Source organism: Somniosus microcephalus, chromosome 9 (assembly GCF_052327205.1).
Source record: "Somniosus microcephalus isolate GS21.2 chromosome 9, FLI_Smic_1.0, whole genome shotgun sequence".
NCBI classification, from domain to species: Eukaryota; Metazoa; Chordata; class Chondrichthyes; order Squaliformes; family Somniosidae; genus Somniosus; species Somniosus microcephalus.
In genome coordinates this window covers 33,419,886-33,440,452 of record NC_140995.1, presented here as the reverse complement: position 1 = coordinate 33,440,452, position 20,567 = coordinate 33,419,886, and the positions used below count along the sequence as shown (strand labels likewise).

Genomic DNA, 20,567 nt, shown 5'->3' with positions numbered 1-20,567 from the left:
TCGAAGCCACTGTTGGGCCCTGGGCGGCCGTTGGGTCGGGAAAAGATGGCGGATCCCAAGATGGCGGCCCGCACGGCACGCACGAGGCGGTGACGGAGTTGGAAATCGGATTCCCCCTGCAGACTTTGCTAAAATGCCCCTTTTTCTTACATTTGAAGCATGTAGCATCCTTCGCTGGGCATCGTTGTCTGGGGTGCTTGGCCTGGCCGCAGAAGTAGCATTTCGGGCCTCGAGACATTGCCGCTGTAGTAGGACTCCTGGGTGAACTTCTGTGTGGGGACTCCAGCGGCGTAGAGCTGGTCTGAGACCTGGATGGGGAAGATGGCTGATTCCAAGATGGCGGCCCCCTCAGCGTGCACGAGGCGGTGAGGGCCGCATGGCCGGAAGAATAAGAGTCAGAGTTTCTCTGGGCCACGTCCAGCGATCGCGCAGTGGCCACTGCCTTTTTTTTTTTTTTTTAAGTCCAGGACCTCCTTCTCCAGCAGTCTCTGCCGGATATAATTCGATTTGAGGCCCGTGATGAAGGAATCGCGGACCAATTCATCAGAGTACGCGTTGCCCGTCACGGCCTTGCAGTTACAGTCCCGGACCAGGTCCTTTAGGCCCTGTAATAAATCGTCCATTGATTCCTCTGGTCGCTGCCTGCGTGTAGCCAGCAGATGTCTGGCGTACACTTCGTTTACCGGCCTCTGGTATTGGGCCTTCAGTATAGTGATGGCCTCCGTGTAAGAGGTGGCGTCCCGGATGAACGAATAAATCCGATGACTTACGCGAGTAGTCAGTAGACTCAGTTTATGTACCTCGCTAGCGGATGAGGCCCCCGCGAAGAGTTCGAAGCATTTGAGCCAGTGTCCAAATTGATTTAATGCTTCAGCAGAATGTGGATCCAAGTCCAGACGCTCTGGTTTTAGGAGTCGATCCATCCTAGTATTCTTTAGTGATTAAAATTGATGGGCCTTCAATAACCACAAAACTAGAAGTTATAGACTTAAACAAGTTGGCTTTTAATCACTAAGATCAGAGCGAACATCTCAACACGCTGACTGGTTCACAGGAATGAGTCATACAGATCCTGGGATCTTTATGCAAGAGAAGTCAGGGGCGGAGCCAAGAACCAAGACCTGGAACCTCCCAGGTTAGTCGGGAAAGAGGAAGTGAAACTATACACGGTGGGGGAGGGTAATATACATGAGTGCAAAACGAATACAGGATCAAGACAAACAGATTTCATTACACCCCATTAACAGCCTAGTTCTAAATTTAAGGTTATGCCCCCTTATTCTGGCCTCTCCCACTAGAGGAAATAGTTTCTCCCTGTCTACTCCTTTGATCATCTTAAACACCTCAATTCATTCACCCCTCAATCTTCTACACTTAAGGGAATCCAAGCCTAATTTATGCAATGTGTCTTGTATCATTCTGGTACATCTGCGCTGCACCCCTCCAAGGCCAATATATCCTTCCTAAGGAGCGGTGCCCAGAATTGAACACAGTACTCCAGATGGGGTCGAACTAAAGCTCTGCGCAGCTGTAACATCACTTCCTCCTCTTTGTATTCCAACTCTCGAAATAAAGATCAACATCCATTAGCCTTTTAATTTTTTTTGTACTTGTCCTCTAGCTTTTAGTGATTTCTGTCCTTGGACCCCTAAATCTCTCAGTTTATTCACAGTTCCCAGCTTCTCACCATTCAGAAAAATACTCTGATCTATCTTTCTTCGGTCAAAAATGGATGACCTCACACTTTCCCCACATTGAACTCCATTTGCCACAGTTCTGCCCACTCACTTAATCTATCAATTTCCCTTTGCAACTTTCTGCTCCAATCTACACTATTTCCTGTGCCACCTAATGTAGTGCAGTCAGCAAACTTATAAAATGGCTCTCTATTCCTTCGTCTGAATCATTTTTAAATATAGTGAAAGATTGAGGTCCCAGTATAGATCCCTGGGAGACACCACTAGCCACATCCTGCCAATTGGATTACGTTCCCATTATCCCTACTGTCACCTACCCCCCAACCAATTCCCTATCCAAGCCAATAGGTTGCCTCAAATTCCATGTGCTCTCATTTTTGTTAATAGTCTCGGAGGTGCAAGTCCATATATGTAACATCCATAGACACTCCCTTATCTACCACGTTAGTTACCTCTTCGAGAAAAAGATTGGTGAAGTCAAGCGTAGGTCCCTTGCAGTCAGAATCAGGGGAATTTATAATGGGGAACAAAGAAATGGCCGACCAATTAAATACATAGTTTGGGTCTGTCTTCACAAAGGAGGACACAAATAACCTCCCAGATATGTCGGGGAACATAGGGTCTAATGAGAGGGAGGAACTGAATTAAATCAGTATTTGTAGGGAAATGGTGTTAGGGAAATTGACGGGATTGAAGGCCGATAAATCCCCAGGGCCTGATAATCTACATCCTAGGGTACTTAAGGAAGTGGCCCTAGAAGTAGTAGATGCATTGGTGGTCATCTTCCAAAATTCTATGGACTCTGGAACAGTTCCCATGGATTGGAGGATAGCTAATGTAACCCCACTATTTAAAAAAGGCGGTAGAGGGAAAACAGAGAATTATAGACCAGTAAGCCTGACATCTGTAGTGGGGAAAATGCTAGAGTCCATTATAAAAGATGTAATAGCAGAGCACTTGGAAAACAGTGACAGGATTGGACAAAGTCAACATGGATTTACTAAAGGTAAATCGTGCTTGACTAATCTACTGGAATTTTTTGAGGATGTGATTGGTAGAATAGATAAGGGAGAACCAGTAGATGTGGTGTATTTGGACTTTCAGAAGACTTTCGATAAGGTCCCGCATAAGAGGTTAGCGTGCAAAGTTAAAGCACATGGGATTGGGGGTAAGGTACTGACTTGGATAGAGAACTGGTTGGCAGACAGGAAGGATAGAGAACTGGTTGGCAGACAGGAAGCAAAGAGTTGGAATAAACGGGTCTTTTTCCGAGTGGCAGGCCGTGACTAGTGGGGTACCACAGGGATCGGTGCTACGACCCCAGCTATTCACAATATATATTAATGATCTAGATGAGGGAACTAGATGTAGTATCTCCGAGCTTGCAGATGACACAAAGCTGGGTGGGCGTGTGTGCTGTGAGAAGGATGCAGAGAAACTCCAGTATGATTTGGACAGGTTGGGTGATTGGGCAGATGCATTATAATGTGGATAAATGCAAGGTTATCCACTTTGGTGGCAAAAACTGGAAGGCAGATTATCTGAATGGCAATAGATTGGGAAAAGGGGAACTGCAACGAGACCTGGGTGTCCTTGTGCACCAGTCGCTGAAGGTAAGCATGCAGGTGCAGTAGGCGGTTAAGAAGGCAAATGCTATGTTGGCCTTCACAGAGAGATGATTCGAGTACAGGAGCAAGGATGTCTTGCTGCAGTTGTACAGGGACTTGGTGAGACCACACCTTGAGTATTGTGTGCAGTTTTGGTCACCTTATCTGAGGAAGGATGTTCTTGCCATGGAGGGAGTGCAGCGAAGATTCACCAGACTGATAACTGGGATGGCAGGAATGACTTATGAAGAGAGATTGGGTTGATTAGGCTTATATTCGCTAGAGTTTAGAAGAATGAGGGGGAGCTCATTGACACTTATAAAATTCTAACAGGACTAGATGCAGGAAGGATGTTCCCGATGGCAGGAGAGTCCAGAACCAGGGGTCACAGGCTAAGGATAAGGGGTAAGCCATTTAGGACTGAGATGAGGAGGAATTTCTTCACCCAGAGTGGTGAACCTGTGGAATTCTCTACCACAGAAGGCAGTTGAGGCCAATTCATTAAATATATTCAAGAAGGAGTTACATATATTTCTTAAAGCTAAAGGGATCAAGGGATATGGGGAGAAAGCAGGGACAGGGTATTGCATTTGGATGATCGGCCATGATCTCATTAAATGGCGGAGCAGGCTCGAGGGGCCGAATGGCCTACTCCTGCTCCTATCTTCTATGTTTCTATGTTTCAAAAAATTCAACTATGTTACTTAGACATGACGTACCCTTTACAAATCCATGCTGGCTCAATTTATATTTGTCGAAATGCACAGTCACTCTGTCCCTAATAACAGATTCTAGCAACTCCCCCCAAACAGACATTAGATCAATAATTACAAAAGCTTATAATTTACAAAAGCAAAATACTGTGGATGTTGGAAATCTGAAATAAAAACAGAAAGTGCTGGGAATACTCAGCAGGTCAGGCAGCATCTGTGGAGAGAGAGAGAAAGAGAGTTAACGTTTCAGGTCGATGACCCTTCGTCTGAACTGGAAAAAACTGGAGATGGAACAAGTTTTTAAGAAATTGCTGGGGGAGGGGAAGAAAGAACAAAAGGGAAGGTCTGAGATAGGATGGAAGGCAGGAGAGATTAAAAGACATCGAGGAGAGATTAAGAGATGGTACGAGGCAAAAGGAGATGGTAATGGGAATAATTTCCTAGTTTATCACTCCCACCTTTCTTAAAAACAGTAATGGAGTGACATTGCCAATTTCCCAATCCAAGGGGACAATTCCTGAAGATCATGACTAACATATCTGGATTTCTTCACCACCTTCTTTTAATACCCTGGGGTGGAAACCATTGGGTCCTGGAGATTTGTCTCTATCAGTATCTCCATCATCTTTTTAAAAAACCTATATTGATTCCAGTTAGTTCCTCCCCTTGATTTCCTCATATCTCTGGTATTTATCCTCATCCTCTACTGTGAAGACTGATACAAAATAGTTATTTAGTAAGTCTGCCATTTCCTGATTTCCAATTACAATATAACCTGTGTCTGTCATTAAGGGGCCCACATTACTCCTAGCCACCCTCTTTCGCTTAATATATTTGTAAAAACCTTTAGTGTTGTCCTGGATATCCCTCGCAAGCTTTTTCTCATATTCCTTTTTGCAGTTCTTACTACTTTCTTGATATCCTTTTGCCGTTCTTTACATCTCTTCCAGTCCACGGAATCTCCACTGTGCTTCGCCTTCCTATAAGCTTCATTTGAGAGGCAGCATCTACTGCTATTCATACTTGTGCACTGTGCACTAAACTATGACTTAGTTTTACCTATATTAAGGAACTTGAAAGATAAACACGTTTGCAGTATCAGTGATCATAGTATGCATTAAAGGAATACTACATCAGATAATATGGCATACAACAACAACATGTATTTATAGAGCGCCTTTAATGTAGTAAAACATCCCAAGGCACTTCACAGGAGCAATTATCAAACAAATCAAGCGATTATGACACTGAACCACATAAGCAGCTATTTAGGACAGAAAACCAAAAGTTTGATCAAAGAGGTATGTTTTAAGGAGTGTCTTAAAGGAAGAGGGAGAGGTAGAGAAGCGGAGAGGTTTAGGGAGGAAATTTCAGAGCTTCGAGCAGCTGAAGCCACGGCCGCCAATGGTGGAGCGATAAAAATCGGGGATGCGCAATGGGTCAGAATTGGAGGAGCGCAGAGATCCGAGAGGGTTGTAATGCTGGAGGAGGTTACAGAGATAGGGATTTGAAAACAAGGATGAGAATTTTAAAATCGAGGCATTGCAGACCGGGAGCCAATGTAGGTCAGCGAGCACGGGGCTGATGGGTGAATGGGACTTGGTGCGAGTTAGGATACGGGCAGCAGAGTTTTGGATGAGCTCAAGTTTACGGAGGGTGCAAGGTGGGATGCCGGCCACGAGAGCCTTGGAATAGCCAAGTCTAGAGGTAACAAAGGCATGGTGAGGGTTTCAGCAGTGGATGAGCGGAGGCGAGACGAAAATGGGTGATGCTACGGAGGTAGAAGTAGGCAGTCTTGGTGATGGAGAGGATATGGGGGCGGAAGCTCAGCTCAGGGTCAAATAGGACGCCGAGGTTGATAACGGTCTGGTTCAGCCTCAGACAGTGACCAGGGAGAGCAATGGAGTCAGTGACTGGGAACAGAGTTTGTGGCGGGGACCGAAGACAATGGCTTCAGTCTTCCCAATATTTAATTGGAGGAAATTTCTGCTCATCCAATACTGGATATCAGACAAGCAGTGTGACAAATCAGAGGCAGTGAGGGGCATAGCTGGGTGTCGGCAGTGACATGTGGAACCTGACGTTTTTTCGGATGAAGTTGCCAAGGGGGCGAAGGATAGCTCCTTGGGGGATTCCAGAGGTAACCGTGCGTGAGTGGGGAGAGAAGCCATTGCAGGCGATTCTCTGGCTACGACTGGATAGACATGAATGGAAACAGGCGAGTGTAGTTCCACCCAGCTGGATGACGGAGTAGAGGCGTTGGAGAACAGCATGGTCAACCATGTCAAAGGCTGCAGATAGGTCGAGAAGGATGAACAGAGATACTTTACCACAGTCACATACGATGTCATTTGTGACTCTGATAAGGGCTGTTTCAATGCTGTGGCAGGGGCGGAAACCTGATTGAAACAAACTACATGTTTGAACCCCTCCAAACATATATGTTTACAAAGTACATCAGAAGCAAAAAGGATATAAAACAAGGATTTTTTGTGCCTTCATTGTCATTTAAAGAATTTCATCTATTTGCTGTGAGATTTTAAGAGTAAGATGGCATTTTTAAAACAACTTGCATTTATAAGACTTTTAATATAACAAAATATGCCAGCACAATTTACCATTGGGAGTCAGGCAGAAGGAGCGAGTATGGTGGCAAGATGGCTGAAGGCTCCATCATCAACAGTTAAGCAAGCAGAGGGAGAGGGAAAAGCACATTAGGCCAGATTTGGAAAAAAGGAGGACATTAACAGGGATAAAGAGCTGAAGATCACAGGTCAGCTGGAACAAGGCCATGGAGAGATTTGCAGTGAGGATGGGCTTTTTAAGAGAGGCAAGAGGAAGGGAAAACCAGTTGAGGCTGTCAAGGACACAGATGATAGATAAGCAGGACTTAGGGCAGAACAAAATATAGGCAGTGAAATTCTAGATCAATCAACTTTTAGTTTGGGAAGCTTGGGAGAATGGCAAGGAGACTGCTGGAAAAGTCAAGGCTTGCATTTACAAAGGCATGAATGAAGGCTTCAGCAGCAGTGGAGGCGAGCCAGGGATGTAGACAGGAGATGGAAGCAGACAGTCTTGGTGATGGACTGACTGAACATGCGGTTTGATACACAGCACAGGGTTAAGCAGGATACCCAGATTGCACACTGACATGAATCAGTCAGTCAGTCATTCATGAAAGAAAGACTTATGAAATAATACTGAGCGGCCTACAGGTGGCGCTGTCCAGGGAGAGTATAAATACTCAGGCACGGGCCCAGCTTGCGCAGGACATTCTTAACAGGAACTAGTGAAGGACACTAGACCTCCATGTTGTAAAACAGTTGATTAAATTGACGTAAGAAAACTACTAGGCACTTGGTCTAAGCATTAAACAAAGCTTTAATCAACTGTTTTACAACATACACCATTGAACGGAGCTTGAGCAAGTATCCAGGCAGAGGAATGGGATCAAGGGACCACTGCACAGAATTTCCATTGGGACTCAAAACAGGCTGGGTTCAGTTTTGCCAATGATTAGCTGTGAAAATCTCTGGCTCACCTGCAACTTGATGTCAAAGAATCAGTTGACCCAGCAACAGTTATGGTATCAAGGGTAATGATGGAGAGGTAAAACAGCATACATATAAAACATACTCCATGCCTATGGAGAATATTGCTGAGGAGCAACACACAGATAAGATAGAGAGGAGCAAGGATGGAGCCTTGGGGCATTCAGGAAAATAAATCAATCCAGAAATTGTGTAGGCTGCATTGGGACAGGTATGAGTGGAGCCAAGTATGGGCACTGCCATGGATTTATACTATGGAGAAGAGTAAGTGGAGAAGGATAGTTTTATTAGTTACAGTTAAATTTGTTAAAAGTACTGTTAAAAAGAGTACACTTGCCCACAGACTTTCTATGGGCTTTTGCACTGGAACTTGCTGTGATTAGAAAGCCATTTTGGTACAGCACCCTCTACAGGGGATCTGAGACTTGTATGAACAGGGTAAGCAACTGTGCATCTCCTTAACCAATCAGATTAAAGAATGGTTACTGAGCAGCGCAGAGTCTCAACCAAGATGTGTCAATTAAGAACATTTAATGTCAAATCAGGTACAGAAAGTGAAATAGAGGGAAAGAAAGGTGGGATTGAGAAAGACAGATAAAAGATACAGAAAGTAGTAGAAAAATGCATTTAAATGCTTTTATTTAAAATCTCCAACAATAATTAAAAGCTGAAAGAATGAGACTCCACACTTGTAAAAATTAATTTTCAGTGCCAGAGAGGTTGTTTAGCAGTAATTAAGACTTATGTTAAAAATCTACTTACACGGGAATGGACAAGCCCTAACCTTTTCTGGCAAGTTTAGTGTGCATCTATCACATAAGTGTAGGAACTTCACACCCTACCATGTGGAGTCTCTCGGCGAGATACCATTATAGTGAAGTTTCTGGAGGAGCAGGGCAACTCGGACAGCAACTTCCCGATTTTCACATTTAACTGCGCGTGTGTGGTCAATGGAAGTTGCTGTCCAATTTACACATTAATAGTAGTGAGCGCTGAAAGCTTCCCCTTTATTTCTACTGCAAAAGATTTCAGAAAGTTGAGTCAAATCTGGCAACAGACAAGTTGGTCAGTCATTCGTAGTGTGCACTGGAGTCTGTGACACTCAGATTGGAGAACGTGAAGGTGAGTATTTTACCACTGGGAGCAGCAGGGGTGGAAGACCACAAGGGATCGGATGGAAATAAGGGGATTGAAAATAGAAACAAGGGTGCTTTCGATAGATCAATAGAGTGGAGAACTAGAAAAGAACAAACTTGCATTTTTATGACACCTTTCATGACCTTTCAGGACATCCCAAAGCACTTCACAGCAAATTAAATACTTTTGAAGTCACAAGTTGTAATGAAAGGAAATGTGGCAGCCAATTTGCACCCAAAGTCCCAGAAACAGCAATGAGTAAAATGACCGGATAATCTGTTTTTACTGATGGTGATTGAGGGATAAATATTTGCAGGACACCAAGAAACCCCCCCCTCTTCTTTAAGTAGTGCCATTGGATCTTAAGTTTACCTGAGAGTGTAGATAGGGCTGTGGTTTAACAGCTCATCCAAAAGGAGGGATGGGTTTGGAGTGAGTGCTAGAAAGGGAGTTGGGAGTAGATAGGAGAGCTTCACCACTGTGGGTATGTGACAGAATGGCCTTAACAGGGAGAAAGAATTTGGTTTGATCTAGGATGTCAATGGACTCATCCAGGACTAGGTCATGGCTGGGAAGGGTCTCATTTGCAAGGGAGCAGGCATTTTAAGGGGCTGTTCGCAGTGGACTGATGGTGGAAGGCCTGCCAAGGGAGGCAATGGCAGGGGAGTGAAGAGAGAAACAGGGGGAAAAAAGCTATTAGAAGTTTACACCAGGTGACCTGTTGGGCCAAATGGCCTGTTTCTATGCTGTAAATACTATGTAACTAGGGGGGGAGGAGAAGAAGAAATGATAGTTAGCTACTTTGGGACAACTAATAGAGCCAATTAGCACAGCGGAGCATGCCTAGGGCAAAGCAGAGAGAAGCCATGGGCTTATGCAGGAGGAACTTGAGCCTGTGAAGCAGCAGGAAGAAAGATCAGCATAGGAGTCATAATGAATGGAACAGGGGCTGATAGGGGTATGTTGCAGTGAGGCATGAGTAAAGTGGTGAGTGTTAATGGCTGAAGTAATACACTTCTATTTTTAATAGTAGCGCACACTACTGTACTGCTCCTTTACTTGCGGGATTTTCTACCATTCTCCCCGCCCCCCCCCCACAACCTTCAGATTGATAAATGTGCAGCCACTGGTTTAACTAGTATAGGCCAGACATTATCTTGGAAAATCAGGCAGCTGCAGTAGCTCCCATGCAGAATAGGCTACATTATGTTCTCAAGCTTCTGCCTCCAAAGCCATCCTCTAACTCACTAGAAAAGCCACAACTGGGCATGCGAGAAGAAGCTTAACTTGATAAAATACACCAAATACATACGGCTTACCAAGCAGACCAAATCACGTTTGTATAAATTTATTTGGCTACCACTCAAGTTCACACTACTATAAATCAAGAATCAAGTTCAGGCCAATGCAGACACCACCAGGCACCACTTGGCAAGAATCTCAGTTTCCTATCTGTAGACAGAAGGTGGTTAATATGCTGAACAGAAGTTGTTTCGCCCAGAAACTGAACAATAAGTAATTGGTTAGCTTGTCTGAGTAATTGAAGAACACCTCACACCCAGTGTGTTAAAAAAGCTCTTTGATCTCTATTGATCAGTGAAGATGGAATTTAAAAAAAAACAAGATACGCAGAAAATGAGGCTTTGGAAAGAGGAAAGCTGTGAGGGCATTAAAGGGAAAGTTTGGGAGCTTTCACTGAGGTGAAGAGGTTAGAAATGTAGGAGGATATCTAGACATCTTGCTTATGTCGAGTAAGCGGATGTGGGGAAGCACACTACTTTTCTTATATTAATTGAAGATAAGTTGTACCAATTGAATAGTAAATCTGATCCTAACTGGTGCGCTGCATGTTGTAAAAAAGCAGCTCGAGAATTCATATCAAACTTGGTTTCACCAAGTGTTTATTTCATCTACCTTCAGGAGAGTGACGAAGTAGCCATGGAAAAGACACAAAAATCCAGTTCAGGTCACAAGACTTATTATATTACTATTCTATCTAAGATTATGCTATTGTACAAGTAGATACAGGGCAGTATCAGGTAACTCCAATAAAGCTACAGGGTTCAAACCACTTATGGGAACAACTGAACCCAACAAGGTATTTATGGAAGACCCGAATTTGTAACATCACCTAATTTGCAAAAATGGTTGATGATCTTTTCAGGAAACCGATTATTTAGACAGTGGGGGTCTTATCAGATGTGGCAGTGTACAATACAGAACCAAAGTAGCCCTGTGTAGGTAACAATGTTCTGAACAATTACAATACGGGGACAGTTCACTTTGGAACTATTACCCCACAAACACACCTTATTTGGGTCGCTGACCTCGACGAGTCGTTCTTTCAGATGCAATATATTTTGCACTACCTCTTCTGCCATACCTGGCTCGCCCAGAATGAGCACACAGGTTGTTCAACCTGAGGCTGCTGTGAGGGAGTGAGATGAGGCTCCACTCCCGGAAACGCGTTCACACTCACCCAGTCTCCTGATTTAACAGAGATGCAATGCGCAGAATCATTTTTTTTTTTACCGACCCGACGCCGGCTTTGCCCTTCCAGCCTTCAGCAATAGCGGCCAGAGAGCACACTGCCGTCTTCTAATACTTACAGGAAGAAAGTTCATCATTAGGGGTAGGCTTTCAAAATGTGTGAAATCGGTGGTCCGTTAAATTGCAATAACTTTGTATTCCACCATTTAAAAACGATGTACAGCAACCTGTAGGTTTATATTAAGTTTAAATTTCACGAGGAACGCGTGTATCAACTAAACATTCTTTTATTAAGAAAAAAAATCAGTTATATGATTTCGAACTTATAAATCTCTTAATTGCTAATAATGGATTTACTGTATACCAGCTTATGTTCGAGATTGTTAAATTAAAGTATTAGACGATGACAAGTTTTAAGTTTTTGTCATGCCTTTACTTGTAACATCAGTTTAAAAAACTAATTGTGTACTTGTACATGAATTAAGATCTTTAACTTTAGTGCATGAGTTAATTCCCTTTTGAAGTAAATTATTCACTTTGGTTTAAAGTAACTGTTTTATGCTGATAAACTAATCATAATGAATGAAATGTAGACCTTCCCCCACCACCACCTTTTGCCAGAAAGGCAGTATCTTTATTTGAACCAATCTTAATATGGAAAACCCTGAGAGAGCTGCTGGGGTCTGAGCTGCAGTGTTACTATTCCTGGAGCGGAGTGATGTACTTTAGCAGATGCAAGGAGCGAAGGAATGTAGGGGGCTGAATCTTCAGCTCACACAAACCTTATTCCATTGCCAGCTATTCCATGTGTTGATTGCTTACCAGAATATCAGCGATTAAAACCTACACTTTAATTTTTTTAATGTTATTTTGAACTTTTTTGAACAGTGTCAGCTGTGGCTCAGTGGGTAGCACACTCGCCTCTGAGTCAGAAGGTTGTAGGTTCAAGCCCCACTCCAGGAACTTGAGCACATAAAGCTAGGCTGACACTCCAGTGCAGTGCAGTGCTGAGGGAGTGCTGCACTGTCGGAGGTGCCGTCTTTCGGATGAGACGTTAAACCGAGGTCCTGTCTGCTCTCTCAGGTGGATGTAAAAGATCCCATGGCACTATTTCGAAGAAGAGCAGGGGACTTAGCCCCGGTGTCCTGGCCAATATTTCTCCCTCAACCAACATAACAAAAACAGATCATCTGGTCATTATCACATTGCTGTTTGTGGGAGCTTGCTAGTGCAAATTGGCTGCCGCATTTCCCACGCTTTGAGATGTCCAGTAGTCGTGAAAGGCGCTATATAAATGCAAGTCTTTCTTTTAAAATCCTAGTTTTTACTTCAGACTTCTAGTTCATATGTTGTTTATTAATTATTTTAAGAGAGTTCCTTTACCAGGTTAAGTTAATGATCTTTGCCATTTTAAACCACATGTGAACTTTAGGTATAAACATAGTTTAATAATTGTGTTTAGAACAAATTGTGTGATAACAAACAAAAATCTAAAGTTCTAAACTCTTATCTCTCTCAAATTTTCTTTCCTCACTTCCTCTCCTCTCGGTTTTCTTGATGGGATTCGATTGCACAACCCTCCAGAATCCTGCCTAAGTGGCTGTTATTCATGTGTGAACATTGACGGTGAGTGTCGGCAGGCGATTCAACCTCATCACAGGAACACTGAGCTCAATCCTGTCCTGACCCAGAGTCCACACATGCACGACCCCCGGGAGTTAGAACCCAGACTGTTGTTTCCTTCCCCACCTTGGCTGAGATCAACTAATGCAACATGGACTGCAGATCAAATTTGGGATCTTGCTGGTTCATGTTGCTCAGCTGCTCTCCGGGTAAACTGGCTGAGTTACCAGGGAACCTGTTTCATTCTTAATGTATGTATTGTCTGAATATGATACTCAGTAAACACTGTACAACATGGCCATGGCTCAGTGGGTAGCACTCTCACCTCTGAGTCAGAAGGTTGTGGGTTCAAGATCTGCTCCAGAGACTTGAGCAAAAAAATCTAGTGCAGTGCTGAGGGAGTGTCGCACTGTTGGAGGTGCCGTCTTTTGGATGAGACATTAAACCGAAGCCCTGTCTGCTCTCTCAGGTGGACGTAAAAGATCCCGTGGCACTATTTTGAAGAAGAGCAGGGGACTTCTTCCCAGTGTCCCGGTTAACATTTATCCCTCAACCAACATCACTAAAACAGATGATCTGGCCATTAGCACATGAATGTTTGAGGGAACTTGCTGTGCGCAAATTGGCTGCCATGTTTCCTACATTACAACATTGACTACACGTGGCTGTAAAGCGCTTTGGCACATCCTGAGGTCATTAAAGGTGCTACATAATTGCAAGTCTTTTTTTATTTCAGAAAATGCTGGAAACACTCAGCAGGTCGAGTTAACATTTCAGGTCGATGACCTTTCATCAGAACCTTGGGTCTGAAAGGTCATCGACCTGAAACGTTAATCCCACCTTCCTCTCGCCACAGATGCTGCCTGGCCTGCTGAGTATTTACAACATTTTCTGTTTTTAGTTCAGATTTCCAGGACCTGCAGTATTTTGCTTTTTGTTTTATGGTTTTATGTCATTTGTACTGAAAGATTTTGCTACTCAAGAATAAATTCTGTATTTCACTTTACCATGAGTGAAATATTTACTGATTGGAAAGTTTTGGATTATGGTTACTTCAAAATTGAAATAAAAAGCAATTTCAATGCAGTTTGTAAAATATGGAAAGTATATGTTGTTACACTCTTGAGAGCAGTAGGCATTCAACTCGGTTATGGAGCTTTCCCAAAGGTTCAGTGAATAATGCACTGTGTGGTATAGCACTGGTGGGTGTTCAATCTGGGCCCAGGCTGGCCTCCTTGGCTTCCCGGATCCTCCTTATTCAAGCTGATGGTGCCTGTTTCTGGGCTCCTTTTGCAACTGATGCTGAGGAATTCCAAAGCTGGTATACAATTCGAGATTCCACAGCATCTTATTAATTACTATAGCTTGATATGTGCTTTTGATTGTTCCAGTATTATTGAAACCACAATATTTCTCATCGTATTGTTCGACATTAATAAAGTTGACATGCATCAATGTTCAGTTAATTAACACGAAACTTGATTGTGTAGAAACTAAGGTTTGTGATCTTGGAAATATGTAGCTAAAGTAACTTCAGTGGTGCGAAAGAGCTTTGCAAAAAAATGTTTATTCTTATGACAAATATTACTTTAAGATCAAAGTAAAAACAGAAATTGCTGGAAATGCACAGCAGTGATCTGGTGTGCATTTCCAGCATTTTCTGATTTTTCAGATTTTCAAAATTTACAATTTTTTTCTTTTTACAGGAAACTTTCTGGTATCCGGCACTGATGGGACCGAGCTGGTGCCGTACCATCAAAACTGCCGTAGAAACCAGCGCTAATGTTAAAACATACGGAGCTTTTGAGCTCCGTGTGAATCAACAAACCCTGTTGCTTAGCAACAGCTTCAAAACAGTCAGCTGCAGCTTAAAAGCGTCTCTGTAGCTAAGCAACAGCTTCAGCTAGACCTTGCAGAGCCTGACTGGAAAAAAAAAGCAACGAGAAGTAAAAAACTTATAGGAAACGGCTCCTGAATTTTGCCGGTAGATAGAGCCTTCCGGACATTTAACCTCTGGTTAAACGAAAGTTTCCTGTACTTTAAGATTGCTTATCATGTTTAGTATATTAATAAATCAAAGAAAACGGCAAGATTTTCTTTTCCTGGGGGAGGAGAATTGCAATCCATGTTCCATAATTATAATGCATGTTATATGTCTACAATTTATTAGGACTTTTAAATATTTATGCATTTAATGAGAGCATTACAGAGTTATGTACTAAGTTTGTAAATAAATACATATGTTCCAGATCGTGACTGTGACACAGCATTACAGTCATGGCACCAAAGAAGAAAAGTGTTAAAAAGAGTAAAGCAGAGAACAAGGAGACGACTGTCATTGTGGAAGAAAGTACAATCATCCATTTGAATGGCATGAATGGCCTTTTAGATGGAGGCAATGGTTTTAGCTGTATTTCCACTGAGATATCCAACCCATCTTACAGCTCCAGTCTCTTAGAAGCACTCAGCGGAATGAGACAAGAAATGTTTCTGTGTGATTTAACCATTGCTACAAAAGCCAAATCTTTTGATGTTCACAAAGTGGTGATGGCTTCTTGCAGTGAGTACTTCAGGAATATTCTGAAGAAAGACCCATCCACCCAAAGAGTAGACCTCAGTGACATATCTGCAGTTGGTCTTGTCACAGTTATTACTTATGCCTATTGTGGAAAGATAACACTGTCGTTGTATACCATTGGTAGCACAATAGCAACCGCCAACTTGCTGCAGATTCATTCTCTCATAAAGATGTGCTGTGACTTTTTGATGCAGGAAATCAATGTTGAGAATTGCATGTACATTGCGAACATTGCAGAAACTTATGGACTCAAAACTACCAAGGAAGCAGCACATAAATTCATTAGTGACAATTTCCGAGAGTTTTCAGAAAGGGACCAGTTCTTGAAACTCACCTTTGAACAAATAATGGAATTTATGCTGGATGATAACTTGCAGTTGCCATCAGAAATCACAGCATTCCAGATTGCAATGAAATGGCTGGATTTTGACAATAAAAGGGTTAAGTATGCAGCAGATCTACTGAACACCATTCGGTTTGGTACCATCTCGGCAGAAGACCTGGTGAACTATGTTCAGACTGTGCCTAGAATGATGCAAGACCTAGAATGTCACAAATTTCTGGTCGAGGCCATGAACTATCACCTGCTTCCCTATCAACAGAACACCTTACAGTCCAGAAGAACAAAAGTTCGCAGTGGCCTCAGAGTTCTGGTAATGGTGGGCGGCCGTCCAGCACTAACCGAAAAGTCACTCAGCAGAGATATTGTATACCGAGATCCTGAACGTGTTTGGAACAAACTTGCTGAAATGCCTTATAAGAGCTTCAATCAATGTGTGGCTGTGATGGATGGATTCCTGTATGTTGCTGGTGGAGAAGATCAAAACGATGCCAGGAATCAGGCCAAGCATGCTGTGAGCAACTTCTGCAGGTAACACTACAGTCATTACAAAGAATTAATATGATGTAAGCGTTTCAAATCTCATAGTAACACCCCAGAATAGTCTCCATGCCTCAATAAATAGAAATGTGGCAAATGAAATTTAAAAGTTTCCACCAAGCATTTTGGAATAAAATATTTTAGGAACACAATATTACTGATTGAAGTTGCATTTTAGTGTTGATTGTAACCATCTCTCGTTATAGTGGAATGCTATTAAGGTCATTTTCATTAAGTGTTTCATTTTTGGATTTCCATATTTTTCTTTTATAGATAGGCTCTTGCACAGCTTTAAATGCCGATTTAAATTAAGTATACTTAATCTCAGATTCATCTTGTTCTTATTGGGTTTAATTTTCCTAGCTAAGACAAAGCAATTAAAATATTAGTACTCTTAACTGTTTCTCAATGATACATTTTATGTTTCAAATATACATGGTAATACTTTCCATTTAACCTTTGGATTGTCAGTAACTGCAAGAAATTCTAAGCTTCCTGGGCCAGCCATTTTGTAACATTTTCACCTCGTGCACCATGACACTGATTCAAACCCTAATCTCACAGCAATAAAGTTACTTGGATGCAGGAAATAATTTTAGTACGGCAGTATTAACACTAAATTACAAAAATACTTGAAAATAATGTTACTATTTCTGCTCGGCATCTTTTTTCCCCCCTTATGCTCTCCTCCACCTTCTCTCCCTGTTTTTTTAAAAGATATTTTAACTTTACTTTTAGTTTATTTCTAATTAACATACTAGATTCTAACCCTCCTTTTTTTTTTCAATTTGAAGTATTTTTTGGAGGTGGGGGTCACATTCTGCAAATTTGTCTCTTATTGATTGTAAACCACATAGAAAGGCTAACGTTTAGAAGATCATATGGTTCAACTTCTGATTTAATGTTTAAGCATCAACTGGGGAGCACTGCTGCTCAAAGAGAACCCTCCTTAATGGCCCTGATGAGATAGCTTTTTGGCAACACTCCAAGAGTTAAAATAATTTTGGTGTTTCTAATTATATTGAAATGTGCCTCTCTTATTAAACAAAGAAAGCTTTGTGCTTCCTACCGTAAGCATGGATTATTTTAAATTTCTACTGTCTTAAATTTAATTGTGAAAATGCACAGATTTTGAGCACATAATCTGGAGATGATCGACATAACAGTAATGGCATCAATTAAGCATGTAGTAGGAAGGTTTTAACTGCCTGTACAAATCTAGAATTAGTTCTTGATCCAAAATGCCAATACAAACATTAATCTTGTTACATCTTTATTCATCTCACTCTTTGTAACAAAGTAAATAATGAATTGTATCATTAGATCTGCCTCTGTAGTACTTGGATTTAAAAAAAATAAAATTACCATTGAAAAGCTAAAAAAATGTTAGCTTTCAAAATTAAAAAAAATACATGGCCTCCCAAAACCCAGCAAAATGCAACATTAATGATTCACAACTGACATCACACTTACAAATTTAGCAGATGAAATTTACCTTTTGACTAGCATATGGAATATGAAGCACATCATTTATGGTGTTTCTTTACTCCTCTTCATAGGAAGCAATGTCAATACTGGGGAACTGAACACTTTTCCACTTTTTAAAAAAATCCAATGTTAGCACCTAGTAATCCCATTCTAATGCAACATGGACTACTTGTAGACTAAAGCCTTTTTACTCAGCTTCAACAATGTGGCTTAACCCAGTCCTCCGAAGAGGACCCTTTCTACACCAGTGAGGTAGCGTCATTAGTGCTGATTATGGACAGTTTTGTGTTGGTTACTTAAGCTGATTAGAGAATGGGTTGAGACAATTCAAACTCATTTCACATAAGGTAAAGACTTTGTTCCATTTCAGATTGGATTGGAAACCAGGTCTCTAAGGTGAAGGTACAAAGTATAAGCCAACCAAACCATCTGGTACACCTTGAAGAACATTATGATTGTTTGTAAAATGATACTTTAGCAAAGCATTGGATAATGACTGTTGCCCATGAACCTGCACACCATTGTCATTTGTCTTCAGACAAGGAGAGCAAGAATAAAAAAAACACACAAACAGACATGGATTAGAGCCTCCGTTCAAGGAGGGTCGTTGATTTGAAAATCAACTCAACATTTAACTAATCCCCAAGATCTTGAATGAATTGTATTCTGTTCCATGATTTGCAGGCAAAGTTCTTGGGTTACTACAAACAAATTCTTAAGCTATTGTAGGAAAAGATTATGAAGACTATAGTATAAGTATTTGCATTTTCTTTTTATTCATTTTACAGATATGATCCTCGATTCAACAGTTGGATTCATCTGGGAAACATGGTCCAGAGACGCACCCACTTCAGCCTAAATGTTTTTAATGGTTTACTTTTTGCAATTGGGGGGAGGAATTCAGATGGTCCTCTTGCCTCTGTTGAATGCTATGTGCCAGCAACCAACAAGTGGCAGTTTAAGACACCCTTAGAGGTATCCAGGTGCTGTCATGCTAGTGCTGTCATAGATGGGAAAATCCTGGTTACTGGCGGATATATCAATAATGCATATTCCCGATCGGTCTGTGCCTATGATCTGTCAGCAGACAGTTGGCAGGATAAGGCTAATCTAAGCATACCCAGAGGGTGGCACTGTGCCATGGCCCTTTCAGATCGTGTGTATGCATTGGGCGGAAGTCAGCTAGGAACTCGGGGTGAGAGGATTGATGTGCTCCCTGTTGAATGTTACAACCCTTATACAGGGCAGTGGAGCTATGCTGCTCCTCTCCATGCTGGTGTCAGTACTGCTGGTGTTACAACTCTTGATGGTAAAATCTATCTAGTGGGAGGTTGGAATGAGATAGAAAAGAAATATAAGAAATGTGTCCAGTGTTTTAACCCAGATCTTAATGATTGGACCGATGAAGATGACCTGCCGGAGGCTACAGTCGGCTTGTCCTGCTGTGTTTTCACCATGCCTAGTCAAAGAACACGAGAATCCAGTACCAGTTCAGTATCATCGGTTCCAGTCAGTATCTGATTACAGTCGAAGAGCTTTTTAAATCAAAATTAAATCATTTCACAGAAAGAAGCTCAGGCTTAAATTGATGCTTAAATCATGATTAGATACAAATGATTTTCATAATTAAATTAAAAGGGAACCACTGGAACAATGATGCAGATCATTGCCTTCAAAAGATGTACATATTATGATGTGCTTAAGTTAGTTGTTTACAGGGGGAAAAAATCAATCCTAAAGGTGTGACTTTCAGACTCCGCGTCATGCAACAACAGATATCTGTAGTCAGAAAGGCAGTTAGCTTCAGCCAAGGATAATACATTTATTTAGTGGTCTCAACATTTATGTTTTCTCAAAATTGGCAAATTTTTACTAATGTTTAAAACTAAAAGATTTGATAGTTTTAATTTCATAGTTCATTTATTACACTCATAGTTTTTCCAGTTTCTTTGTGGAAATTGAGGTTTTTTTTTAAGTATCTACTGCAATGAGCTAATCTGTAACTCTATTGGGGAAAGTGTGAGTAAGAGCGAGTCACCTAACCTTTGACAAGAGAACTAGGACCCAGTTTCCAAAGGCTGAACTTCCCTATGCATTTCCATTCAATGCAATACAGACAAAAATGTTTTTGTATCTTTAGCTAAGATGTGAAGCATTTTCAGAATTCTGAATGACGTGACAATCATTCAGAGAACGGCATTGCTAATTCTCGATTTACAACTGATATCTCTGTAAATCGGATTGAAACGTTATACATTTCAGTTGTCTTCTGCTATGAAAACAGGAAAGGAAATGGTCAGAGATAAATAATGGAAATCTGTGGAGAATATTGGTAAGTTCTGGAGAGGTTTTTGGTGAATTCTGAGGAAATTTGAGAGCCAGTTTTACCCAAGGCTGTTTTCTCAGCTTTAAAACAGATGCATTTAAAAACAGAATATCTGTTTATCCTAAGCATACATGAACTTTGTTAATACAGCAGCATTTCATTGAATCAGATGCTTTGAACTACTATTTTGTGAATTAAAGCATTTTGTGCAGTTTGACAGCGGATTGTACATTTACCTACCAAGCCTTCAGGGGATTATGAGTTGGCTATTTAAAATGATAAAAACTGAGGAAAATATAATGGAACATAAATTCAGAATGAGTCACATGGCATACAACTGGCCATGGATTGAACATTGCAAGCAATATTGCCTCTCCCTCTGTGGCCAACTCGTCTTACTGTTTTAAGATTATCCTGGAGTGTAATGACAATCTCAAATTCCTCCATCACCAACCACTTCCCTACATCTGCTCCCTC

The 20,567-nt window shown here is 41.5% G+C and overlaps 2 protein-coding genes across 6 annotated transcripts in view; one reads left to right on the top strand and one right to left on the bottom strand.

Annotated features, from left to right (window-relative positions):
* eloal (elongin A, like) overlaps window positions 1–11,396 on the bottom strand; it is a 124,948-nt gene extending 113,552 nt beyond the window's left edge. For 4 of the 5 annotated variants that reach the window (XM_085996483.1, XM_085996480.1, XM_085996482.1 and 1 more), the window contains exon 1: window positions 11,015–11,191. In XM_085996483.1, the coding sequence (XP_085852609.1) occupies window positions 11,015–11,086 (72 nt within the window). In that variant the 5' untranslated portion in view covers window positions 11,087–11,191. Of the gene's footprint in view, window positions 1–11,014; window positions 11,192–11,314 lie in introns of those variants that run through there. The other variant, XM_085996484.1, reaches the window with a different exon arrangement.
* Window positions 11,237–20,307, top strand: klhl31 (kelch-like family member 31). Its single transcript, XM_085996486.1, has 4 exons — window positions 11,237–11,337; window positions 12,780–12,821; window positions 15,068–16,267; window positions 18,553–20,307. The coding sequence occupies exons 3-4, from the start codon at window positions 15,096–15,098 to the stop codon at window positions 19,283–19,285; spliced, it is 1,905 nt and encodes a 634-aa protein (XP_085852612.1). The 5' UTR covers window positions 11,237–11,337; window positions 12,780–12,821; window positions 15,068–15,095; the 3' UTR covers window positions 19,286–20,307.
* The last annotated feature ends 260 nt before the right edge of the window (window positions 20,308–20,567 follow it).

What these genes read in the sequence shown, in the direction of transcription:
- klhl31 (XM_085996486.1), top strand. Translation starts at nt 15,096, where the DNA reads ATGGCACCAAAGAAGAAAAGTGTTAAAAAGAGTAAAGCAGAGAACAAG. An exon ending in GCTGTGAGCAACTTCTGCAG is followed by an intron (nt 16,268 to 18,552) that starts GTAACACTACAG and finishes TTCATTTTACAG; the next exon opens with ATATGATCCTCGATTCAACA.